Raw genomic sequence first — 19,496 nt, forward strand, 5'->3', positions numbered from 1 at the left:
ACCAATGATGATACACATACCGAGCGTCATTAACAATTGGGAAAACCCCCTTTCGTTAATGTCAAAGTGTAAAGAGCAATGAGAGGTCAACAAGCAAACGTGTACTCTGTGCTTTTGTAAACAGAAAAGTAGTTTAACCGAGGAAATTTTCATGTTTTTATAAATTTAGAAAATGCTTAGGTTTGCGTTATTAGCAAAATTGCTGAATAGGAAAGATGGATTAACTTTTATAGTCCACAAAAGGTGGAAAAAGAAACTCAGGTGGATTACAGTAAGTTGTTGTTGCATTCATTTTTTTGCGTAGTGAAATTTGCTCATTGCGATTGGACATTGCTGCTTTCCCCTGCACAAAATAGATTTGTTTTAAGATCTCTGCATGATCTCATGTAACTCCATTGTAAATTAGAATTGTAAACATTTACTAAATACTATGACCTGTCCATGCTCCGTAGTTACAGTGATATATATTTTTTATACAGTTTTTAAACAGACTTACAGATATTCTTTAGAATTGATTTGCTCAGTAATTTGACTTTTTTGTTCACTTTTGTTTTCTATTAAAAGTAGAGTTGCAAATGTTGGATGCATGCATTCGAAAATGTATTTAGACATGTGCCACAGTTACAGACCTGATCAATAAACATAGTATTCTTTGTTCTTGTGTTTTGTATTTAGGATTCAATGAAGAGTAAATATGAACCGTCTCAACTTGCGCTGAAGCACTTCGACAGACATTATAAATCTCAATTTGAGGAGAAGTGGCCATCCATACGTCTCGCATTACTCTCCAAGCAGAAATATGGTGCACTGATAAATAACTATGGAAATCCTGATGAAGTTGAAGAAAGGTTATCAGAATTAGGTGCTAAAGATGTTCTAAAGTCAATAAGAGCATCATTGAAAATTCAGAATGAGAATATTGTAAAGAAGGATTCAACGGAAAGACTAGACACCATAACTGCGGCAAATCCGCTACCTCAGAACGAAGAAAACGAGGAATCTAGTAATCCAAAAGATGACCACCAAAGTAGTCCTGCTGTCTATGCTCCAAAAATAGAATACATAATTCCGGAAGGATTCACAGAGCAGATGAGTCAGTACATTGTACAAGATCAGTTGGTGGACGACAGCGACATTAACGTAGATATCGCAGTTGAAAGGAAAACATTTTCAGTTAACGAACAGTTAAAATGCTACGTGTTTGATGGGTCGGCGACAAGAAGGTTTCCACCGGCTAAGTTTGAATCCAGAACTAAGAGCCTTCTCGAGTACTACTTAATGGATGCAAGCTCCCTTCTGCCAGTCTTATGTTTGGATCTACAGCCAGGGGACACTGTACTTGATATGTGTGCAGGCCCAGGGGGAAAATCTGTTGCTATGTTGCAAACTATGCATATAGGTTAGATCAGAATGTTATAAAATTACTCCTCTTACTTATTTGTCCACAGCACTTCATTTATCTGGTACTGCGGATGTCTACATTATTTTATTTATGTTGTACTGTAGACTTCATTTGTGTGTAGATTCTGAAAGTGAGTATGTTTATAAAATTATAAATTAATTATTTTTCCCAGAAAAAAATTACAGCACTCAGACATTCCCCCTTCAAAAATTGCTGAGTAAAAATAAAATATCAACACATTACCACAGCTTGCACCTCCCAACCTGTCAGGACCCAATGTTAATTAAACTTGTTTGAGTGATCATTACCTGTTGTGTATAATTATGTACTGTATATATCTGTTTATTCTGTTTTATTGACCAAATAAATGTGTTGAACTTGCCTAAGTCGAATCCAAAATGGCATTGAAAAATTGTTTTACTTGGAAAAAATTTGACTTACAGGTCGTTAATTAATGGAAAACACAACAATGTGACATGTAATATAAGATCGACTTAGAAATTATTCTTAAGCAGAGTTGACTTAAGCAAGTTTAACTGTACATTTTTCACAGGTGGAATCATTTGTAATGAGGTAACACCTTCCAGAAGAAGAAGATTGCAAGATGTGTTGAGACTTTACATTCCTAAAGATATGCTTGATAATGAAGAGAGTTTCAGGTTAACAGGTTTTGACGGGACAGATTGGGGAGATATGGAGCCAGACACATATGATAAGGTACTCACTTCACAATGTATTAAATTTTTAAAGAAATGTGAAAGGTTAAATATTCTACAATAAACAGTGGTGGTACTTAGAATATGCCTTCTAAACACCCAGTCCCTGTTGGAACCATCAACACAATCTAGTTTCAACTGAAGCAAATGGAATGTATAAAAAAATAACAAACGTAAAAACAGAAATATTTTTTAACTACTGTATACCATTAATTTTGTTAGATTCTCGTTGACGTGCCGTGTACTACAGACCGACTATCAGCTAATGAAAATGACAACAACATATTTCATCCAAGGCGGCTCAAAGAAAAGAACCAGCTGCCTCCTTTACAAACTGAATTACTAATGTACGTAAAAATATTATTTTGATATAGATGGGCTGAAAAATTGATGTGGCAGTGCATGTGTTAAGTTAATAATCTTGATCAATAACATACAATGTTTAGCTTTCGATTGTAAAAATTTAAAACTTTATTCCAGGCTAAAAGCGTTGTTGGGGGTTCACGAAAGCTAAGCCATGGCCAATCAAAAATAGTGTTATTAATGAAAATATCAATATTTTCTTCTTTTGTGTAGGGCAGCATTACGATCTGTGAAGGTTGGTGGAACTGTTGTTTACTCCACCTGCACCATGTCATCCGAACAGAATGAACGTGTGATACAGAAAGCAGTGCACACCTGTTTACAAACACATGACATTGTCGTCACTGAAGTCGACCTTTCACCTTTGACTCGCAGTTGTGATGGCATCTTTAATTTTCATGATCGAGCAAAATTAGGAAAAATAGTTGTGCCAAATTTAAGCGCTAATTTTGGACCAATGTATTTTTGTGCTTTGAAAAGGTTACGTTAAAATGAGTAAATCAGTTAGTATAACGCACTTATGGAGAACACAAGATATAATATTCAAGATGATTCTAATTTATTATGAATTATTACCATAGTAATACACAATTAAAATGTACATGATTTTTCTTCTGCATATCACTTTAATAAATAAAAAAGGTTAATAGTATATTAGTGTTTATTTAATTTGTCGTCATCATTTTATCTATACGCAAATTCATTATATGCAAAATGGGGATGGGGTCAGGATGGGATGGGGAAGGGACTTCCTTTGATTCTCATTTTTATAGCTGGATCCATAAAGACCAAACAATCAAGAACTCTCTCAAACCAGCAAAGAATATGTTTTAGTTTGCCTTGTGATTTCAATAGGCTTACACATATTAAATCATTTTAACAGTCCAGATTGGCAACACATTGTCGGAAAAACAAATTAAAACTTATTGAAGATAATAATAAAAGAAAATGATACTATGCACATTTTATATGAAAGACATACAGAATAAAAATATATTTTAAAATATGTAATAAACAAAAAGAAAAATAACAGTATGTACCAGTATGTTGTCCACGCTATCAAATTTTCTTTGACAAAGAATTTTTGTATGCCCATATATTGTCATGATGTGCCTATATATGGTTATGATGTGATGTCATCATGACCATATTTAGGCATGTCACATGTTTTTGTCAAATGAAATAGGACAGTGCTTTACACAAAACATATTGTGTATATCCTACATTTTATATTAATCTTCAGTAGCCAAAATAAATTTATATATACGCTATATAAGTAACGATAATTGTTGCTCTTATAATTATAACCTAATAGACTTATACCCTATTCAGACTATACTTTGCTGCAATCTGTTGCGATGTAATCGGTGGTAATCCAAAACTGATTAATCCCGATCGCAATCAATGAACGCATTCAGACCAACACAAACAAACTTTACATTCTAGGGCCTAGGCCTATGTTGACTGACCTTAGCCAAGCAGTGCCTGTGGAATTTGTTGTGATTCGTTGCGATCGGATTCCATGGTAATCGGGAGTAATAAAGATTGTAGCACCCAATCACAATCATAACAATTGCGATATCGATTATATATCGACTACTATTGGTGAGCTTTCACACACAATTTTACTTTGCAATTGTGTGCGATTGGGTGTCACAATTGCTACAACTGATTGCAATGCGATGCTAGTCTGAATGGGGTATTAACTGCTATGTATTTGATTATTACCCCAGACATCAAGTACCTATGGAACACACACCCTGAGTAAGTATTCCATACGTTGCAGCTAGTAATGAGTACATATCATTTCCACCTACCAGGTACACATTTTAGTGTGGGGGCGACAACATGGATTTGAACCCAACCTTTTCATGTGAGAGCCCAAACACTTAACTGCTGTGCCACACCATTTCACAATAGTTGTACTAACAGTATAAATTTATAACAATTAAATTTAACATTTGATTGAATGTCATTGATCATGAGGATAAATGTGTTTGAGCCACGGCCTTGCCAGGTAGCGGGTTCCATCGTACATTTCAAAATAGTCGTCTATTTGTGGATGGAGAATCTGAATAGAGATAAATGTAAAGAGAAAAAAAAGTTATGTTGTAAAAAACATCAAGCTAATGCTCAAACTTTGGCAAGAACAACTGCACAAATAAAAAAACAAACATTCAAGAGCAGATACCAGCCTACCCTAGCAAAACTGGCCCCTTACAAGTTACAAGAAAACCAGTCAGTAAGCTACTTTGTAGCGGAGAATTGTGAATGGCATTTTGCTAGAAGGCAATTTGCTAGGGTTACCCTCAATTTAAGACATTGAAAATAAACTTACCCTAGTATTACTTATCACTTCTATATTTTCTTGAGGAACGTATGTAATTAGTGCTGCTGATATATCGCGAGTATCCACTAAGATTGAATAATTCGGCATTTTTTTCCAATGCTGTTGAGCAAATGGACAAAATACACTGTAGAATGATCTTATAATGGACATTTATGCTGACTATCCTCAACTGCAAATTTAGTGACATAAAAGTAGATTGCAATACAATATTTATGCTGTTATATTGGTATGAGTATACACAATGGAACTGATAGACCTTTCTGATCAACCAGAAAGAGGCCAGGAAAAAGCACGTCCTACAAACGTATGTTTTGTGGAACCTTGGGAAGGTCCATTCTTTGTTTTAATAAACCATTATGGAGGCAGTCTTAATAAAAGCAAATATATGCTTAAAAATGGGACAGCTTAACAAAGAAAACCTCAAGTGTACAAAAAGAAAATCAGAAAGAGGGTAAAGAAAACCAGAAGAGGAAAAAAAATTAAAAATAATACAAATATTAAAACAAATATAATATAAAACAAATATATAAATAGCTTTTTGCATATAAATAGAAATAGATTTATGTATTACACAATAAAAAAATTTTATTGTTTCTCATCCAACAGGGTTTGAACCAAGAATCCTAGATTGTAAGGTAAGCACCTTAACTACCAACCGTCAGCTCTATCCCTGGCTTTCTGAACTGAATTCAGTGGTTTAAACCGATTTACAATGCATACATTATGAAAGCCTATAAGAGTGGATGCTCACAGTCATTAATATAATTATGTACAATGCTTTTTTTAAATACTTATTTCTAATTTATAAAATCTTTACCGGTTTGTCAGCTGGGTGCATTTGCCTAAACCAATCTTCAGGAGCCTGTAAAAAATATATATATATTGGTGAACTTACAAAATGTAGTAAAATACAAAATGTAGTAAAATAAAGATAATAATCTGCATGTTATTTAAAATATCTTAGTAACAAATTACATTATACAGTATATAAAGTTTTTTTCATCAGTAAACATTACCTTGGCAGTTTCATCCCAACCAATAATGATTCCTCGATATCCTCGAACCTTGTGTTTTATCACCTGACCAACTCGAAATTTGACATTGGAAGGTCGCTTAATTCTTGGCTCTGACGATCCTATTGACAAAGGTAGAGATGAGTGTTTATTAATTGGGATTTCTATCGTTATCATGAAGTGGTGGCATCAGCATTCCCCTGATGGGTAGCTCATCATACCATGACAAGTGGGTGTGGCCCAGGGACACCGTTACAGTAACTACAGGCTTAAAATCGGTGCTAGTTCGAGCTGCTCCCCACTCAGGGTTTGGTAGGTACAACCAAGTCTTCTTGGGTTAGGACTTAAAATGCAAGGTCCAGTGAAACATTCTGGCTTGTATAACCACTGGACCGATAGGACGAGTAGGGTGCTACCTCATCATTGTGGAATATGTAAACATGAAGCTACTGAGCTTTACAGCTGCTGGAGTATCCATAGACCACACCCATAAGCAAAGCACAACGGCGCTGAGAGTTATGGGTTATGCCCCTTGTTCAAGCTTTAGTAGCTCATCACAAACAGTGTTCCGTGAGAAAGTTATTTTGGTTTGTTTTTCTTTATTCTAAATCTCACCTGCAAAGTGTCCATTTTTATCCAGGTAATCTAGAACTTCTACAGCAGGACTTTCACCCTCATCATCATCACCATATATGGGTTGTGTCCTGCCCTCTAAAAAGTAGACAATCTGATTATACTTCTGTTGAAACCACTTTTTCCATGTAACTGCATTAAAGGTGTTTGCTCTCCAACTTTCAAATTTCCACGCTAGTCTTTAAATGGTTGAAATAAATACAATTTTAAACATCTTCTAGTATTAGGATAATTTGTAAAATATAACAGCAAAAAAGGGTAATTATAGCAGTAGTTAAATTTTCTTTTCTTTAGGCTATTATGATTCTATTCTACAACACACTGACAAAAAGTGCAACATATTCATTTAGACATGTTGCACAAAAGCCAAACTTTTAGTGATTGTGCTGTGGAATAGAATAGTTGTACAATATATTCATTTAGAAATACGGTCTTAATCTAAGCTTCAATGCATAATTTTGATTGGAACGCTGTATTCCACACCCACTGAATAAAAAATGTAGTTAAGTCCATCCATGCATCTCTAAAATATACCCTCTCTGAAACAATAGAAGAATGCAACAATTTTAATTATAATGAAAAAATATTATTCTCACCAAGGAAGATATATAATATTAGAGTTCTTGTGATCTTTTGCATTAGCCCTTAATTTGGTTGGTAATCAATATAAGGAACATATTATTCAGGTTGTTAACTCAGTGAAGATTTGTTTGATTTGTGGTAATAGCCAATTTAAAATCTCATCAAATGTATTAATTGTTTTGGGGGTTCCAGGTTTTATGACAAATGGAATATTTTTAAATAAAGGATGATTTTTGTGGAATGCAGCATGTCACAAAATATCTCCAAAATATTACACAGCTTGAGTTATCACACAACTTTTTGAGTGATTTTTATCATGCAATTTAAATTTTTTACTGTGCTAAAAAAAAAATGAAATTAACATCTCTGTTACTCACTGATGAATAGTATCTCTCCGTTCAAGATCACTGGTTGGTTTCCAGGTGGTAAGAAAGTACTGAACAGGTACAACCAGAAGGAGTAGGCCCAGCTGCCAAGGAACACCCTGGGGCATCATACACTACAGTAAAAAAATGGGGAAACAGACATATGCCACGGTTGAATCATTGAATTGATTGATGATGGACTTCTTTTTTTCAAACAACATATTATAAGGCCAAAGTAAGTCCCTTTACTTCCACTCTTCTATAGCTAACTATATAAATATAGTTATTTACCCGACTTTAAAGATGGTTCAACGATTCCATCCATACAGAATAACATAACAGCCTATACGAATATACGCATTGCGCAAGGCTGGGCCTGTATAAACCAACCCCACCGTCGACTGCTGTATCTCCAGCGCACGTCTCGTTTGGGGCGGTGGTCTCATTTTCAAGGTTTAGTTAAGTTGCGTTAGCCTAGTCCTCCTGCCTAGCCTTAATCAAACAATTTGATTGTAAGTATTGTAATTAAGTAAGCAGATTAAATAACGAACTTACAGACCAAAGTCTTGTACCTTCTTTACGGAACTACTACTGCGTTAAGCGAATGTACAAAATTAATAAATTAAGGACACGTTGCATTATTAGCCATTCTCGCCAATTCGCTCAATGTTTATAAAAGTACGATTCCATTTTTTTATTGATCGAGAGAGGGCGTGCTTTCAATAACAAAGAGTACTGTAACCTGGCCCCCTGGGCAAGAAAGAGCCCTGCACTAAAATTTACAGAAAATATATAAATACAAGCTGTTATACAAGGTAATTCTTGTTTCCAAGATAATAATACAGATTGTGAATACTTAATGTTGTATTTCATTACTGCTTGAATAATTTTATTAATAATATTTATGACTCACCACTGACACTGTACTGATGGATAGTAATAATTCCATTCATGTTTTTCAGTCACTATTTTGATTTTCAAACTTATTTCAGATATTACTAAATCCTTAAATAATAATGAAGCTTCCAAGATATGGCGGGCATATTTTACGCAGTACAAAGCAGTATCAGTTGAGCAAATGTGGGCAACATAATAACAGGTAACAAGGCTATCTTTCAAATGATTTTAAGACTAGTGAACCATGTCCGAACTTCACCCTAAAAATGATGTAACAGGTAACAAGGCTATCTTTCAATTGATTTTAAGACTAGTGAACCATGTCAACTTCACCCATGTAAAAATGATGAACATGATTTTTTAAAATCCCCCCCTTTTTTTTAGAATACAATTGTAAGACTAAATAAAGAATAGGCCCCTACCATGTTTCTTTTCCCTTCTCCCATCCATTTAAATTTCACAGGTCAACACCAAGGAAATTCTGCACAGTACTTTCTCCAAGCATGGTGTGAGTGTGAGCCAACTCTATAAAGAAAAGAAAAAAGGGGACTCAAACATCTAATGTTCTGGCCATTATGCTGTGACATCTTCAATTTGCTAGGCAATCCACTGGGCATGTGTGTCTTTGCTTGATTGCTTGTTTTTATTCCTCTCTTTTCAGTTTGCCGAAGACTGATGTTTGGTCGTATTGCCTAAAAAGTGTCACATAAATTTTAAAAATAATAAAAAGCTGTACAGAATTAATTATTTTAATTTTTCAAAATATGTGTTCCAGATTTTTATGCACAGGTGCCAACAGAGTAGGTGCAATGGATCCAGAGGAATTAAGACACTTCAGACGACTTGCCGACAAGTGGTGGAATTATAACGGTGTATTTAAACCTCTGCACAGCATGAATTTATTACGAGTGCCTTTCGTACGCGATGCCTTACTTCCGTATTCCGCATCTAGTTCAGATTCTAGGCCTCTAGAAGGGCTTGATGTCCTTGATGTTGGCTGTGGAGGGGGATTACTAAGTGAGGTAAATTAACACTTAATTCACTGCATCAAACAGCCATCACAATATCAAAGCATCAGGATGATTACATTAACAAAAAGACACAAGAGGATGATTGTTATCTCATCAGTGTATAACCAGAACCTGTAAAAGTGTTATTTTTCAAGGATTTTTTTTTAACCAGTGCAACTCTTCTAACTAATCTGCAAAGATCTGCAGATAGTCAGGGTGATTTTGGATTAATTTACTAAATTGACGCTTTATTATAAAGTATCATTGTAGTCTTTCCAGAAATTTAGAGATCATCATTTATTTTCATATAAAACTTTCATAAAACCTTTTATGAAAGTTTTTAAAACATATATGATAAACAAGCAACATTTTTAAAAAATTTGGCTGAACTCAATATTCTCTAGTCATGGATTACCAAGCATAAAACACATTACAGAAATTATTTAGTAATGTATTCTTTCTGACAAACCTCTTTTGAGATTTTTTTTTCTAATTTTATTCTACTATTAAAAATATTAATATTTTTCTCTTCTAAATTTGGTCTCTGTAGCCTCTTGCTCGGTTAGGTGCAAATGTTACAGGGATAGACCTTGTAGCAGAAAACATAAGTGCTGCTGCAGCCCACGCCAGCAGGGACCCCAGTCTAATGGAGCGCCTGACATATCAACATTGTTCAGTGAATGATCTACTAGCAGACAAAACAGGTCATTATGATGCTGTTGTGATGTCAGAGGTCGTAGAGCATATCACAAATAAGGAAGAGATTATCCAACCCTGCTGTACCCTACTGAAGGTATATTTTAATTCTTTTTATTTACTTTTGTGCTCAAAATAAATTAATCCACTATACACTTTAGTTCCCTGGGTGTGAGCCCATCCATTGAACAAATAATTCGGTCACTTTGGGGGTGAGTTTATACTTGGAATAATTCTGTTTACGAAAAAAAAATTTTAATTTGTAGGAATGGCCATAAAATCTGGCTACTAACTACTACCTTGTACTGATTAATATAAAGATTGTTCTTAGTTTACTTTAAGACCTTTACCAGCTTTTATTTTAAAATAAATGCCATTATTTATTTTAAAATTGTTCAACTTTTTGTGGTGCTTTATATTTGTTTTTAATTCCTGCATAAATAAATACCAGCACTTGATATAAATACTCATTTTTCAGGAAAGTGGATCAATATTTATCACAACAATTAACAAGACAACGATGTCACAGTTGCTTGCGGTATATGCAGTTGAGAACTTGCTTAGCATCGTACCAAAGGGAACACATGACTGGGATAAATTCATTGAGCCTGAAGAGATGAAGAATATTTTAAAGCTTAGTAAGTGCATCTCCGCTTGCCTAACTCCACCCCAAGGGTTCCAAGTCTCCCACCAGTCGCTGGAGTCTTCCGGAATCAGGGTGGCCTCCCGCACATCTGCAAACCTCCCGGAAAATGATCCATTCCGCAATTCATAATACTTGCATATTTTTTACAACTTTTTATCAATTGTCTCACAGACATGACCATGAGTATCACCATCCACAGAAAGCTAATTTAATCAGATCTTCCAACTTGAGTCCCCAGACACCCCCCCCCCCACACAGAGCCAATTAGGTTTGCAGTTGTAAGACAAAAAGGATATTTTAATGTCCATTGGTGTTTAAGATATTGTATCTATAATAATGTTATTATTTTCAATCTTTATTCTTCAGATAACTGTCATACATATCTGATACATGGAATGCAATTTAATCCACTCACAAATCAATGGAGTTGGTCATCGGACACCAGCATGAACTATGCTCTGCATGCGGTCAAAGAATAGTAAAGCCAGTTAGTCATCGGACACTAAACTATGCTCTACACATTGTCAAAGAATGATATGCGAGTTGGTCATCGGGCACAAGTATAAACTACACTCTACACACTGTCAAGCGAAAATAAGCGAGTTGGTCATTGGACTCCAGAATAAAGTGTGCCAAAGTAAAACAAAAGAGCTGATCATTGGCTTGGTCATCAAAATACCAGCATAAACTATGCTTCATCTGTGGTCAATGGAAACTAGATGGTGGTCATCTGAACTATGTTTCAAAAAAACTAAAGAGGTTTGCTATTGGAATACTACCTTAAACTAGCTAAAGTAGCTGTTCGGCAGCCAATGTGGCTTATTCTAATTCCAACCATCCAAAGAATATTGAGGACATCAGGATGTTGATATTTTTACAGGTATAGCAGGATGACTGCTATGCTATCAACTGCTATTATTTTTTTTGATGAAGTGATTTGTTTATCAATTGTTTGAGTGTCAGCTAGTGCATTTGTATCTTCACAATGTATCAAATCTCATAAAACACAATACAAACTTTCTTCTGCTTTTATTGCTAATTCCAGTATTAAAAAAAAAAGGTTTTCTGTAAAATATCATACTACTGTACTGTAAAAAACATTTTTTGTAACAATAAAAATATTTATAGACAGAATGGTTCAAAGTAACATAGTTCTTATTCTTATAGTCTTTGTAGATTACTTTTTGGGCCCGCACAAGGCGCTGATCCCAGTTTGTTCTTGTTCTTGTTACCAGAATTTTAAAAGCATCCAGCACCGCCAGTTTTAAATGGACATGCAGGAAATTTTGTACACATAAACTAGAGGTGATTTCCAACAAACATTCGTCGCCCTTTTTTTTAAGTTGGACTCCCTAAATTTACTAAATAAAACAGGGGTTTCGGCCAGGACTGCACTACTGCCATTACCACTAATAGGGCACGTCGCATGGATGGCGCGGTCGCTTAAGGATGTATTCTAAATAACTTAAGTCTTGGTATTCAATTTTTTTTTTTCAATTTTAAGAAATTTTATTTTTTTCAATTTTAAGATATTTTAATTTTGTAAAAATGAACATTCTAAATAATTTTATTTTGTACAAATAAACATTCTAATTATTTAAAAATTTCTATCTTATTTGCTCTTCCAAAAAACCCAATATAATAACTTGCGCCTGCACCGTATTTAAGCGTGGAGGAACATGCAGACTGGTGAACGTTTGCTCTTGTATATTTCAAAACTGAGTATATGTATTTTTTATTTGAGAAAATGTAGGTATTTACTATATTTCTGACCCAAGTATTTGATTACTATAAATCTACCCTACAAACTATATTTAAAAAAGTACTACTAAGTGAGAATACATTCAGTTTCTGGAGTGGAGGAGTTGCATAGGTCACCACAGATAAATTAGTTCAGAAATGGACTAAGTAGTGGTGACGAGAGGGTTGCATATTGCCATCATTTTCTTTGTCAGAATTGCAAAATCCCTTAATAAAAAATAATATGGTTATTTGAAAAAATATTATCTTCAACAAGATTTAAACCCAAGAAACTCTGGATGCTGTTTGTTAGCTCTACCAACAGAGCTATGAGGCCAAGCTAATGTCCTCCTTTGCATAATATACAATAAACTGTCCATCAGAAATATAGAAATATAAAACAACAACTTTATAAAACCATAATAAATGTATTATTCGATATCTAAACGTAATTTACCCTAATTACAGCTTCCAAATGGATGCTGTTTCAAAAAGTAGAGTAGATAATTTCTGCATTTAAATTGGTCAGCTTTAGGCTTTTTTCAATTTTAAAAAGTGCAATTTTTTGCTTCTAATCATATCAAGGTCACATCACTTGACCACAACTAAAATAACAAAAACATAATAATAAATCCTAGAGTAATAATTTAAATAATAATAATGATTTAATAATAATATTAATAATATGTACTTGATTGCATGAATTGACAGTCTTGCATTGCTTAATTCATGTCTTATGTTTAAAAATTATAATTTTATATAAAATTCACTTCACATCATTTATTAAATGAATATAATTTCAATTCCATTATTTATTTTATACTTGCTTTTTTCCCATGATTGTTTTGCATTGGGTTATAATATGTATCTTTATTTAGAGAGACAGTATACACAGGTTTACCATATATATATATAATTGGTTTAGATCAGAGATATACAGGATTTACCTTCAAAATATATATAACAATATTCAATTCACATAATTTCATAAATGTGAATATACATATATCATGTTCATGAATGTTTTCATTTCTTTATACTTGTTCTATTCACATGAATGTTTTACATACTACAGTAGTTTATAAATATATATTGCTTGATGTTCCACAAGTGTACAATAATGTATAATATAAATTTAAACACAAATTGAAAATATATTTGATGCAAAACTGCAAAACAAAAGAAGGAAGGATATTAAAAATTTATACGATATTCCACAAATATTTTCTAGAAAGACATTTTTAGCTCAGTATTTCCATTGTGGCAGATTCTTCTTGGGTGCTGGTAAGTTATTTGGGCAAGAGCGAGGGCGCTTTGAAAGTATCCATTTATGAGGCGAATAAGGAATGGGTGATATAAATGACGACGATGGAGGAGTGATTCGATGGTGAAGAGCCTTTGTCACATGATGATTATTAATTAACTTAGGAGGTTTTTTGACAGAGGTTATCTTGACTGAGACATTTCTTTTGTGGATGTTTGTACGTCTCTTAACTGGCACCTTCTCTTTAGCTATTAGATCATTCATCACAGCAATGTTCCACAGCTCTTTTTTGTACTTCGTAACATCCTGAAGAAAGCTTGGTAGCTTGATGCACTCCAAGCGAGCAAGTCGTCGTACACGAGGCAGTTCTTCCACACAGATCCGTCCACTATACAGCAGTGGAAAGTCAATTTCATCAATGCTTCGTAAAAGTTGCACAGCACCTACAGAAGATCAATAAATATGAGACTGAAAATCAAATCAAAATGAGAAAATGGAGGAACAGATATCATGGGGGAACAGCCAGTGGGTGGGCCAGTTGGGTATTGTGATGGTAGTCCTCACCTGTGAAATAGCACTGATCCTTGCCATAGCCACCTAGATCGTTGACATCATCAAGCACTCTCTTTACCCTCATCACCAGCTTCCAGCGATAGTTTGAATCCTTCACATACAGGCCTAGATGATCATACAGCTGCTGGAATGACATCTCCAAAGACTTGCATGCAGTATCTAACATACAAAAAAAAAACAAATTTGTACTACAATATCAATTCAGCTCCAGATTATCAAATTTTATTTCACAAAAAGTGTTGTATGCCCATATAAAGTCATGATATGTCCATATATGGTAATGATGTGATGTCATCAGTCACCATGACCATATTTACATGTTCTTGCCAAATAAAATTTGATTGCCTGGACAGGGATTTAGGTGGGAACACTTCTAGAGTATTCATCCATATCTCTAAGTACAGATACAATTGATTAAATATATGTATCTATAAACAAAATTTGATAGCCCTTTACCTTAGTCAGAACTGTTAATCTATATTCATAGGATATTATTGAATATGTTAAAAATGCTCTTACAGTAAAGCAATGCAGGTTTCCATAGTAACTGATGCTTTGCCTTCAGTAAAGTATTTATAGTGGCAAGCCCTTCCTCCGTCTCCAGCAGTTTCTTGGATCTTAAGCCGCCAATTCCAAATTGTTGTCGCTGTGAAAACCATGGTTGCAATCCATCGTTGTACATACGGAGCTTAGCAAGATCATTAAGGAAGTATAGTACAGATAATAATGAAAAATAAGTATACCAACAATAATAATAATAATTTATTAATAGCAAGAATAATAAAAACAAAATGTTACTGTTCTTGAGCATGGGCAACACAACATTTTCTTTTGGTCTATTGATTGCATGGGCATAAACTGTGTGTTTTTTTTTTTGGGGGGGGGGAGAAATAGTTCTACTAAGTTGGTTAAAATACCAAAAATAACCAATAAGTTTTCACTGAAAATAGGGGTCTTTTTCTGCTCTCACAATTTTCACACCCCAAGCTGAAACCAGCCTATGCCCCAGCTGGATTGTGATTGTAAAGTTCATACTCCTTCCCCAATTTGACACCCTTTTAATTCTAAAACCCCTCAAATTAGAGACCAGTTATTCAGTGTCATACAACTTCAATATTTAAACACTGAGCTACTGTAACCCTCTATTTGGAGACCAAACCCTGAGGTCACTCCACATTTTAATGTCCCAAAGGTGGTCCCAAATAGAAGGGTGAACTGTATTTTGATGAAGATGATGATTACGATACTCAATAATAAGGATACATAGTGTGTACCAACTTCATGGTCAGCAAGACACTTGATTCCTCTTTCTCGTATGAACATGTTCTCCTTCGAATTTTGTAGCAACAGACTGAATGACCTCGCTTCTGGACGATTAGCTTGGATGCATGGCCCATACCAACACATCTTACCACTGAAATCAAAGTGAAATTTACGTCTCTCATACTATGTATTTTGAAAAAGGTATATAATATAATAGTTATACCTTTAATTAGTAGTGTGAAGTTGTAAATAATAGATGCCTGTAATGAGTAACTGTTAACATCATCATAATCGACAATAAATGTATAAAGTCTAAAAAATAAATGAATACAATGAAATATGTTGGCACTGTCATTACAACAGCAAATCTTGTCCTACGTATTTTAATTTAGTTATTTTGTCTGTTCTATTTTCTTTATGGTATAAGCCAAAGATACTAGAAATACAATAAATAGAGCACTCGCATAGCAAAAGTGAGGCGTATATACGTCACATCTTACACGCAAATCCAGTTGTAAGCGACGCCCTTCAGTTTTCAACATAGCAATTTACACACATTTATACAGTTCACATCCAGACGTACAGGGCGCCCTTCTGTTTGCTAAATAAATCCAGACGTACGTGGCCCCCTTCTCTTAGGCTAATATCCGCTAATGATGGAAACTTGATCACTAATCACAGTCCGGTTCTACACTTTTGTGTCTGTCATTTTATTCTTTTATTTTTGCCTACTTGTTTGTATCTTATGGGTAGCAACAATGTCTACCTCCACCAAAGGGGCCGCCAAAAGAGGTTATGTATTCGCCGTGATGTAAAATTTGGCAGAAGATTTTTAGATCCAGCCGTACTCGACGCCCCACTGTTTGTATTCCCACCATGCATTTTGGTGGAACACTTTTTTTCTGTGGAGAACTCTATCTTGTGTTTCTAGTATCTTTGTATAAGCTTAAAACATTTCAAGCTAAATATTTATGTATCCATTTACAGTACCTGCAAACTAAATCTTTACTCCAGCAGATTTTTACTTGGTTATTACAATTGTTTTTGTACAGATAGGTTTTGAGTTGTTCAGTTGCATCCTCTACTGTTATTTCATCTCCAAAAGCTTTCTCAATGAATGCATCGCCACTTCCAAATGAACGGCACACTTTTTCCAAGATCGCTGTAGCCTCTGATAGTAAATCAAACTTTATATCTATGTGTCGAGCACGGAGATTTTGCGATGCACGGATTTGGAACTTAGGAATTCGACCGTGCTCTAGGAAATTCTCCCGCAGTTCCACATTGTTGATGGGGTCCATTTTGGATTTGAATCTGTTAGGTGTTTCATCGTACGACTGGATTGTTATCGACTTGGTGCGAACTGCTGATTTTCCTGACTTTTCCTTTTTCTTCTTCATTTTGAGAATCAGTGTCCTAGCCTTTTAAGGCCTACTTCCCTATTGAAAACATATATTTGTATTACGTCTCTTCACAGCAGTAATAATACTATTAGCATTAATACTATAATTAATTAATTTTATATATAGGCCCTAGTATTATTTTATTATTTTTATGTTATGGCCTGGACTTTGTACTAAATTATAATAGATAATTTGAACACACATCTCAATAAAAATGCAAACATATAATAATAAAACCATATAAAATCAAGCCATTCAATCCAAATGTATTCATCTGAAATCACTTCTACTACTACTACTACCTAGAAGCTAGGCCTACCCAGCTTAGGGGCCTAGGCCCTCTTATTCCATTTCAATACATAAAATAAAAGGAAGACACAAAGTCTAAATAAAGAAGCTTTCTGGAGTAGTCTAGCCTAGCTAGGGCTAGGCAGGAGAGGATAACATCATTGAAATAAATGACAAGGAGGAGATTATAGTATATTAGTAGTTAAACAAGTAAGTATGCTAAACCTAGGCCTATCCTATACATACAACTATATGTCCGCCAGGCCTAGGACCCATATCATCACAGCAGATGAGCCAGCACCCAGCCTCCTGCCCCTGACTGGACAAAAGTGACTGGCCCTGGCTGGTGGTTAAAATTATTCAATTTTGTTAATGAGAGGGTGTAGTTTTAAATGTAATTACCTTCATAAGGTATTACTACTGCTTAACATCTGCTGATTCTTAATAATGTTTTCATCACTGGAAGGGAGCAGGCCTAAACATAGGCTAGGCCCAACGAAGTCAGTCCACCGTCCTGAATAAGGAAGGTTGAAAAAGATTGCAAACTCCACTCAAGCGAGTCACGTTGCTAGGCGACGTGTACTTTAAAGTTTTAATACGCATGCGTGAAACAATCAAAACATTGCACCATCTTGCTTACTTCTGTGTTCGATGCCGAGAGCGGGTGTTATATTTTGTTCTCTAGTAGTTGTTAACTTTAGTATACAATTGATAGGTAATATGTTCAACTTACGATTGACTTACAATGCACCTTCCAATAAATAGAAAGAAAGAATGATTTATCTATGACTGAATTATTATATTTCAATATTTAAGCAAGGGTAAAAAATAGTTTCTTTTCCACTTTTGTTTACCCTCATAGCAACAGAAGAATTTGAAAAACAGAATGGAAAAAAATGACTCGGGCCGTGGGCGGCGATAACTGATGAATGTTTACTTGGCATTACATAGGCGTATTTTATTGTATAATTAACTAATACAGATCAATAGAGGCCAAGACTTTGCATGTGAATGCTATGATGTTTAGACTTGCGTAAAGTTCGATGTTAAGCGATTTTTAAAGCCAGGCTCAGGAGGAATGTTAGGTAGGGCCTATGTTGCAAAACTGATTTTCAAACTCAAACAGCATATTTGACGAAAAACTTGGAAGTGGTTAATATAATTTTTTGAATATTTTAAAATATTTTAAAACTGGGGCATAACCACCCCTTTTCCACCCACCCCTCCCCCCACCTTTTTAAATATTCAGAATATAAACATAAACTTTTTTATATTTCCTCCAGAGTCTTACTTTAAAAAAAATTGAATCTATCCTAAGTTATTAGGATAGTGTTACACGCTGCGAATTTTTCAACAGAAAACCTTGTCAGTCTTGGCAACATTAAAAATTTAGCTGGTTGCTTTTGGTGAGGTGTTAAAAAACGCAAACATTTTATCTTTTTTTCCAAATTTCTATACTATTACAATTACTGGATAATATTACGTTCCAAATATTTTAATTATCTATAACTCTATACATGAGTCCATATCCCATTATAATTATTATAAAAACCCATTTCCGTTGTATGCATTGTTAGCCTATTGTGAATAAACAAACATTGTACACGATTGAAAACATTTTAAATACCGTACTGTGTTTTAATTTTATTGAACACAAATTCCAATCATATATATAAAACGTTATTTTTTATAATTTACTGAAGTAACAACAATGTTTTTATATTGAATAACCCTACAAATTAATGCACTCAAATTTGTAAACATAGGCATGCCATCCCAAACCCAGCGTTCTGTTGTTAAAATAATGTTAAACTGAGTACTTAGCATAAAAATTTTGCAGTGTTGTATACTTAAGTACAGAGAAGCATTAATACCTTTACTCAGCTTTGGCATAAGTTAATTCCAGTAAATAACCTATAACTTCAAAGCTTTATTATGTGGAGAATAAGAATATTTAAAAAAGTCAATTTTCAAATTTTAGTCACTGCTGTTGTTTTAGGATGGCAAGCCCCAAAGTAGGTCTACAAGATTGCCAATGTTCATACTTCTTTCCTCCTAGAATCACAATTAACGACCTTCTGTATGCAGTACAGTACGTCAATATGAATTAAAATAGAGCAGCAGTCAACTCTATTCCATTTAAGTCCATCATGAAGAAGTGTTGGGCAATGGGCTGTGAAAACTGACATAAATTCGCACCATATAATAAAGTTATCTTTTTACTGAAATGCATATAAACAGTGTACATGGCCTCCATAACCTTGAGAATCAGATGAAGAAATAGTTGTGAAA

At 34.4% G+C, this 19,496-nt stretch overlaps 4 protein-coding genes across 5 annotated transcripts; 2 read left to right on the top strand and 2 right to left on the bottom strand.

Annotated features, from left to right (window-relative positions):
• Window positions 1-46: 46 nt before the first annotated feature.
• LOC117100395 (5-methylcytosine rRNA methyltransferase NSUN4-like) lies at window positions 47-3,488 on the top strand. Its single transcript, XM_033240068.1, has 5 exons — window positions 47-271; window positions 676-1,399; window positions 1,956-2,119; window positions 2,341-2,465; window positions 2,695-3,488. The coding sequence occupies exons 1-5, from the start codon at window positions 173-175 to the stop codon at window positions 2,969-2,971; spliced, it is 1,389 nt and encodes a 462-aa protein (XP_033095959.1). The 5' UTR covers window positions 47-172; the 3' UTR covers window positions 2,972-3,488.
• A 488-nt stretch (window positions 3,489-3,976) lies between these two features.
• Window positions 3,977-8,114, bottom strand: LOC117100401. 2 transcript variants are annotated; one of them, XM_033240076.1, is made up of 7 exons: window positions 7,980-8,114; window positions 7,437-7,558; window positions 6,460-6,656; window positions 5,848-5,966; window positions 5,649-5,693; window positions 4,820-4,930; window positions 3,977-4,552 (listed from the first exon to the last, which is right to left on the bottom strand). In XM_033240076.1, the coding sequence occupies exons 2-7, from the start codon at window positions 7,553-7,555 to the stop codon at window positions 4,454-4,456; spliced, it is 690 nt and encodes a 229-aa protein (XP_033095967.1). In that variant the 5' UTR covers window positions 7,556-7,558; window positions 7,980-8,114; the 3' UTR covers window positions 3,977-4,453. The 2 variants fall into 2 exon arrangements, with proteins under 2 accessions (XP_033095967.1, XP_033095968.1); XM_033240077.1 differs by lacking the exon at window positions 4,820-4,930.
• Window positions 8,115-8,139: 25 nt separating this feature from the next.
• Window positions 8,140-13,074, top strand: LOC117100400 (ubiquinone biosynthesis O-methyltransferase, mitochondrial-like). The gene is made up of 6 exons (XM_033240075.1): window positions 8,140-8,239; window positions 8,417-8,523; window positions 9,097-9,343; window positions 9,882-10,124; window positions 10,506-10,665; window positions 11,040-13,074. The coding sequence occupies exons 2-6, from the start codon at window positions 8,441-8,443 to the stop codon at window positions 11,150-11,152; spliced, it is 846 nt and encodes a 281-aa protein (XP_033095966.1). The 5' UTR covers window positions 8,140-8,239; window positions 8,417-8,440; the 3' UTR covers window positions 11,153-13,074.
• LOC117100397 (uncharacterized protein KIAA0895-like) lies at window positions 11,686-17,738 on the bottom strand. The gene is made up of 6 exons (XM_033240070.1): window positions 17,607-17,738; window positions 16,504-16,952; window positions 15,514-15,664; window positions 14,770-14,938; window positions 14,242-14,409; window positions 11,686-14,120 (listed from the first exon to the last, which is right to left on the bottom strand). The coding sequence occupies exons 2-6, from the start codon at window positions 16,911-16,913 to the stop codon at window positions 13,660-13,662; spliced, it is 1,359 nt and encodes a 452-aa protein (XP_033095961.1). The 5' UTR covers window positions 16,914-16,952; window positions 17,607-17,738; the 3' UTR covers window positions 11,686-13,659.
• Between the last annotated feature and the right edge of the window lie 1,758 nt (window positions 17,739-19,496).

The sequence above is a fragment of the Anneissia japonica genome, unplaced genomic scaffold, assembly GCF_011630105.1.
Source record: "Anneissia japonica isolate Jap-2015-1 unplaced genomic scaffold, ASM1163010v1 scaffold3338_len356548_cov189, whole genome shotgun sequence".
In the NCBI taxonomy this organism is placed as follows: domain Eukaryota; kingdom Metazoa; phylum Echinodermata; class Crinoidea; order Comatulida; family Comatulidae; genus Anneissia; species Anneissia japonica.

Bases quoted from the DNA above. Each gene is read 5' to 3' on its own strand.
- LOC117100395 (XM_033240068.1), top strand. From the start codon at position 173: ATGCTTAGGTTTGCGTTATTAGCAAAATTGCTGAATAGGAAAGATGGA. The intron at 1,400-1,955 runs GTTAGATCAGAA...CATTTTTCACAG, and splicing joins GTTGCAAACTATGCATATAG to GTGGAATCATTTGTAATGAG. The intron at 2,466-2,694 runs GTACGTAAAAAT...TCTTTTGTGTAG, and splicing joins TTACAAACTGAATTACTAAT to GGCAGCATTACGATCTGTGA.
- LOC117100401 (XM_033240076.1), bottom strand. From the start codon at position 7,555: ATGATGCCCCAGGGTGTTCCTTGGCAGCTGGGCCTACTCCTTCTGGTT. The intron at 5,967-6,459 runs GTGAGATTTAGA...CTTTGTCAATAG, and splicing joins TAAAAATGGACACTTTGCAG to GATCGTCAGAGCCAAGAATT. The intron at 4,931-5,648 runs GTAAAGATTTTA...TTTGCTCAACAG, and splicing joins TGCACCCAGCTGACAAACCG to CATTGGAAAAAAATGCCGAA.
- LOC117100400 (XM_033240075.1), top strand. From the start codon at position 8,441: ATGAAGCTTCCAAGATATGGCGGGCATATTTTACGCAGTACAAAGCAG. The intron at 10,125-10,505 runs GTATATTTTAAT...CTCATTTTTCAG, and splicing joins CCTGCTGTACCCTACTGAAG to GAAAGTGGATCAATATTTAT. The intron at 10,666-11,039 runs GTAAGTGCATCT...TTTATTCTTCAG, and splicing joins GAAGAATATTTTAAAGCTTA to ATAACTGTCATACATATCTG.
- LOC117100397 (XM_033240070.1), bottom strand. From the start codon at position 16,913: ATGAAGAAGAAAAAGGAAAAGTCAGGAAAATCAGCAGTTCGCACCAAG. The intron at 14,939-15,513 runs GTATCCTTATTA...GATCTTGCTAAG, and splicing joins ATGAAGTTGGTACACACTAT to CTCCGTATGTACAACGATGG. The intron at 14,410-14,769 runs GTAAGAGCATTT...TTTGTATGTTAG, and splicing joins GAAACCTGCATTGCTTTACT to ATACTGCATGCAAGTCTTTG.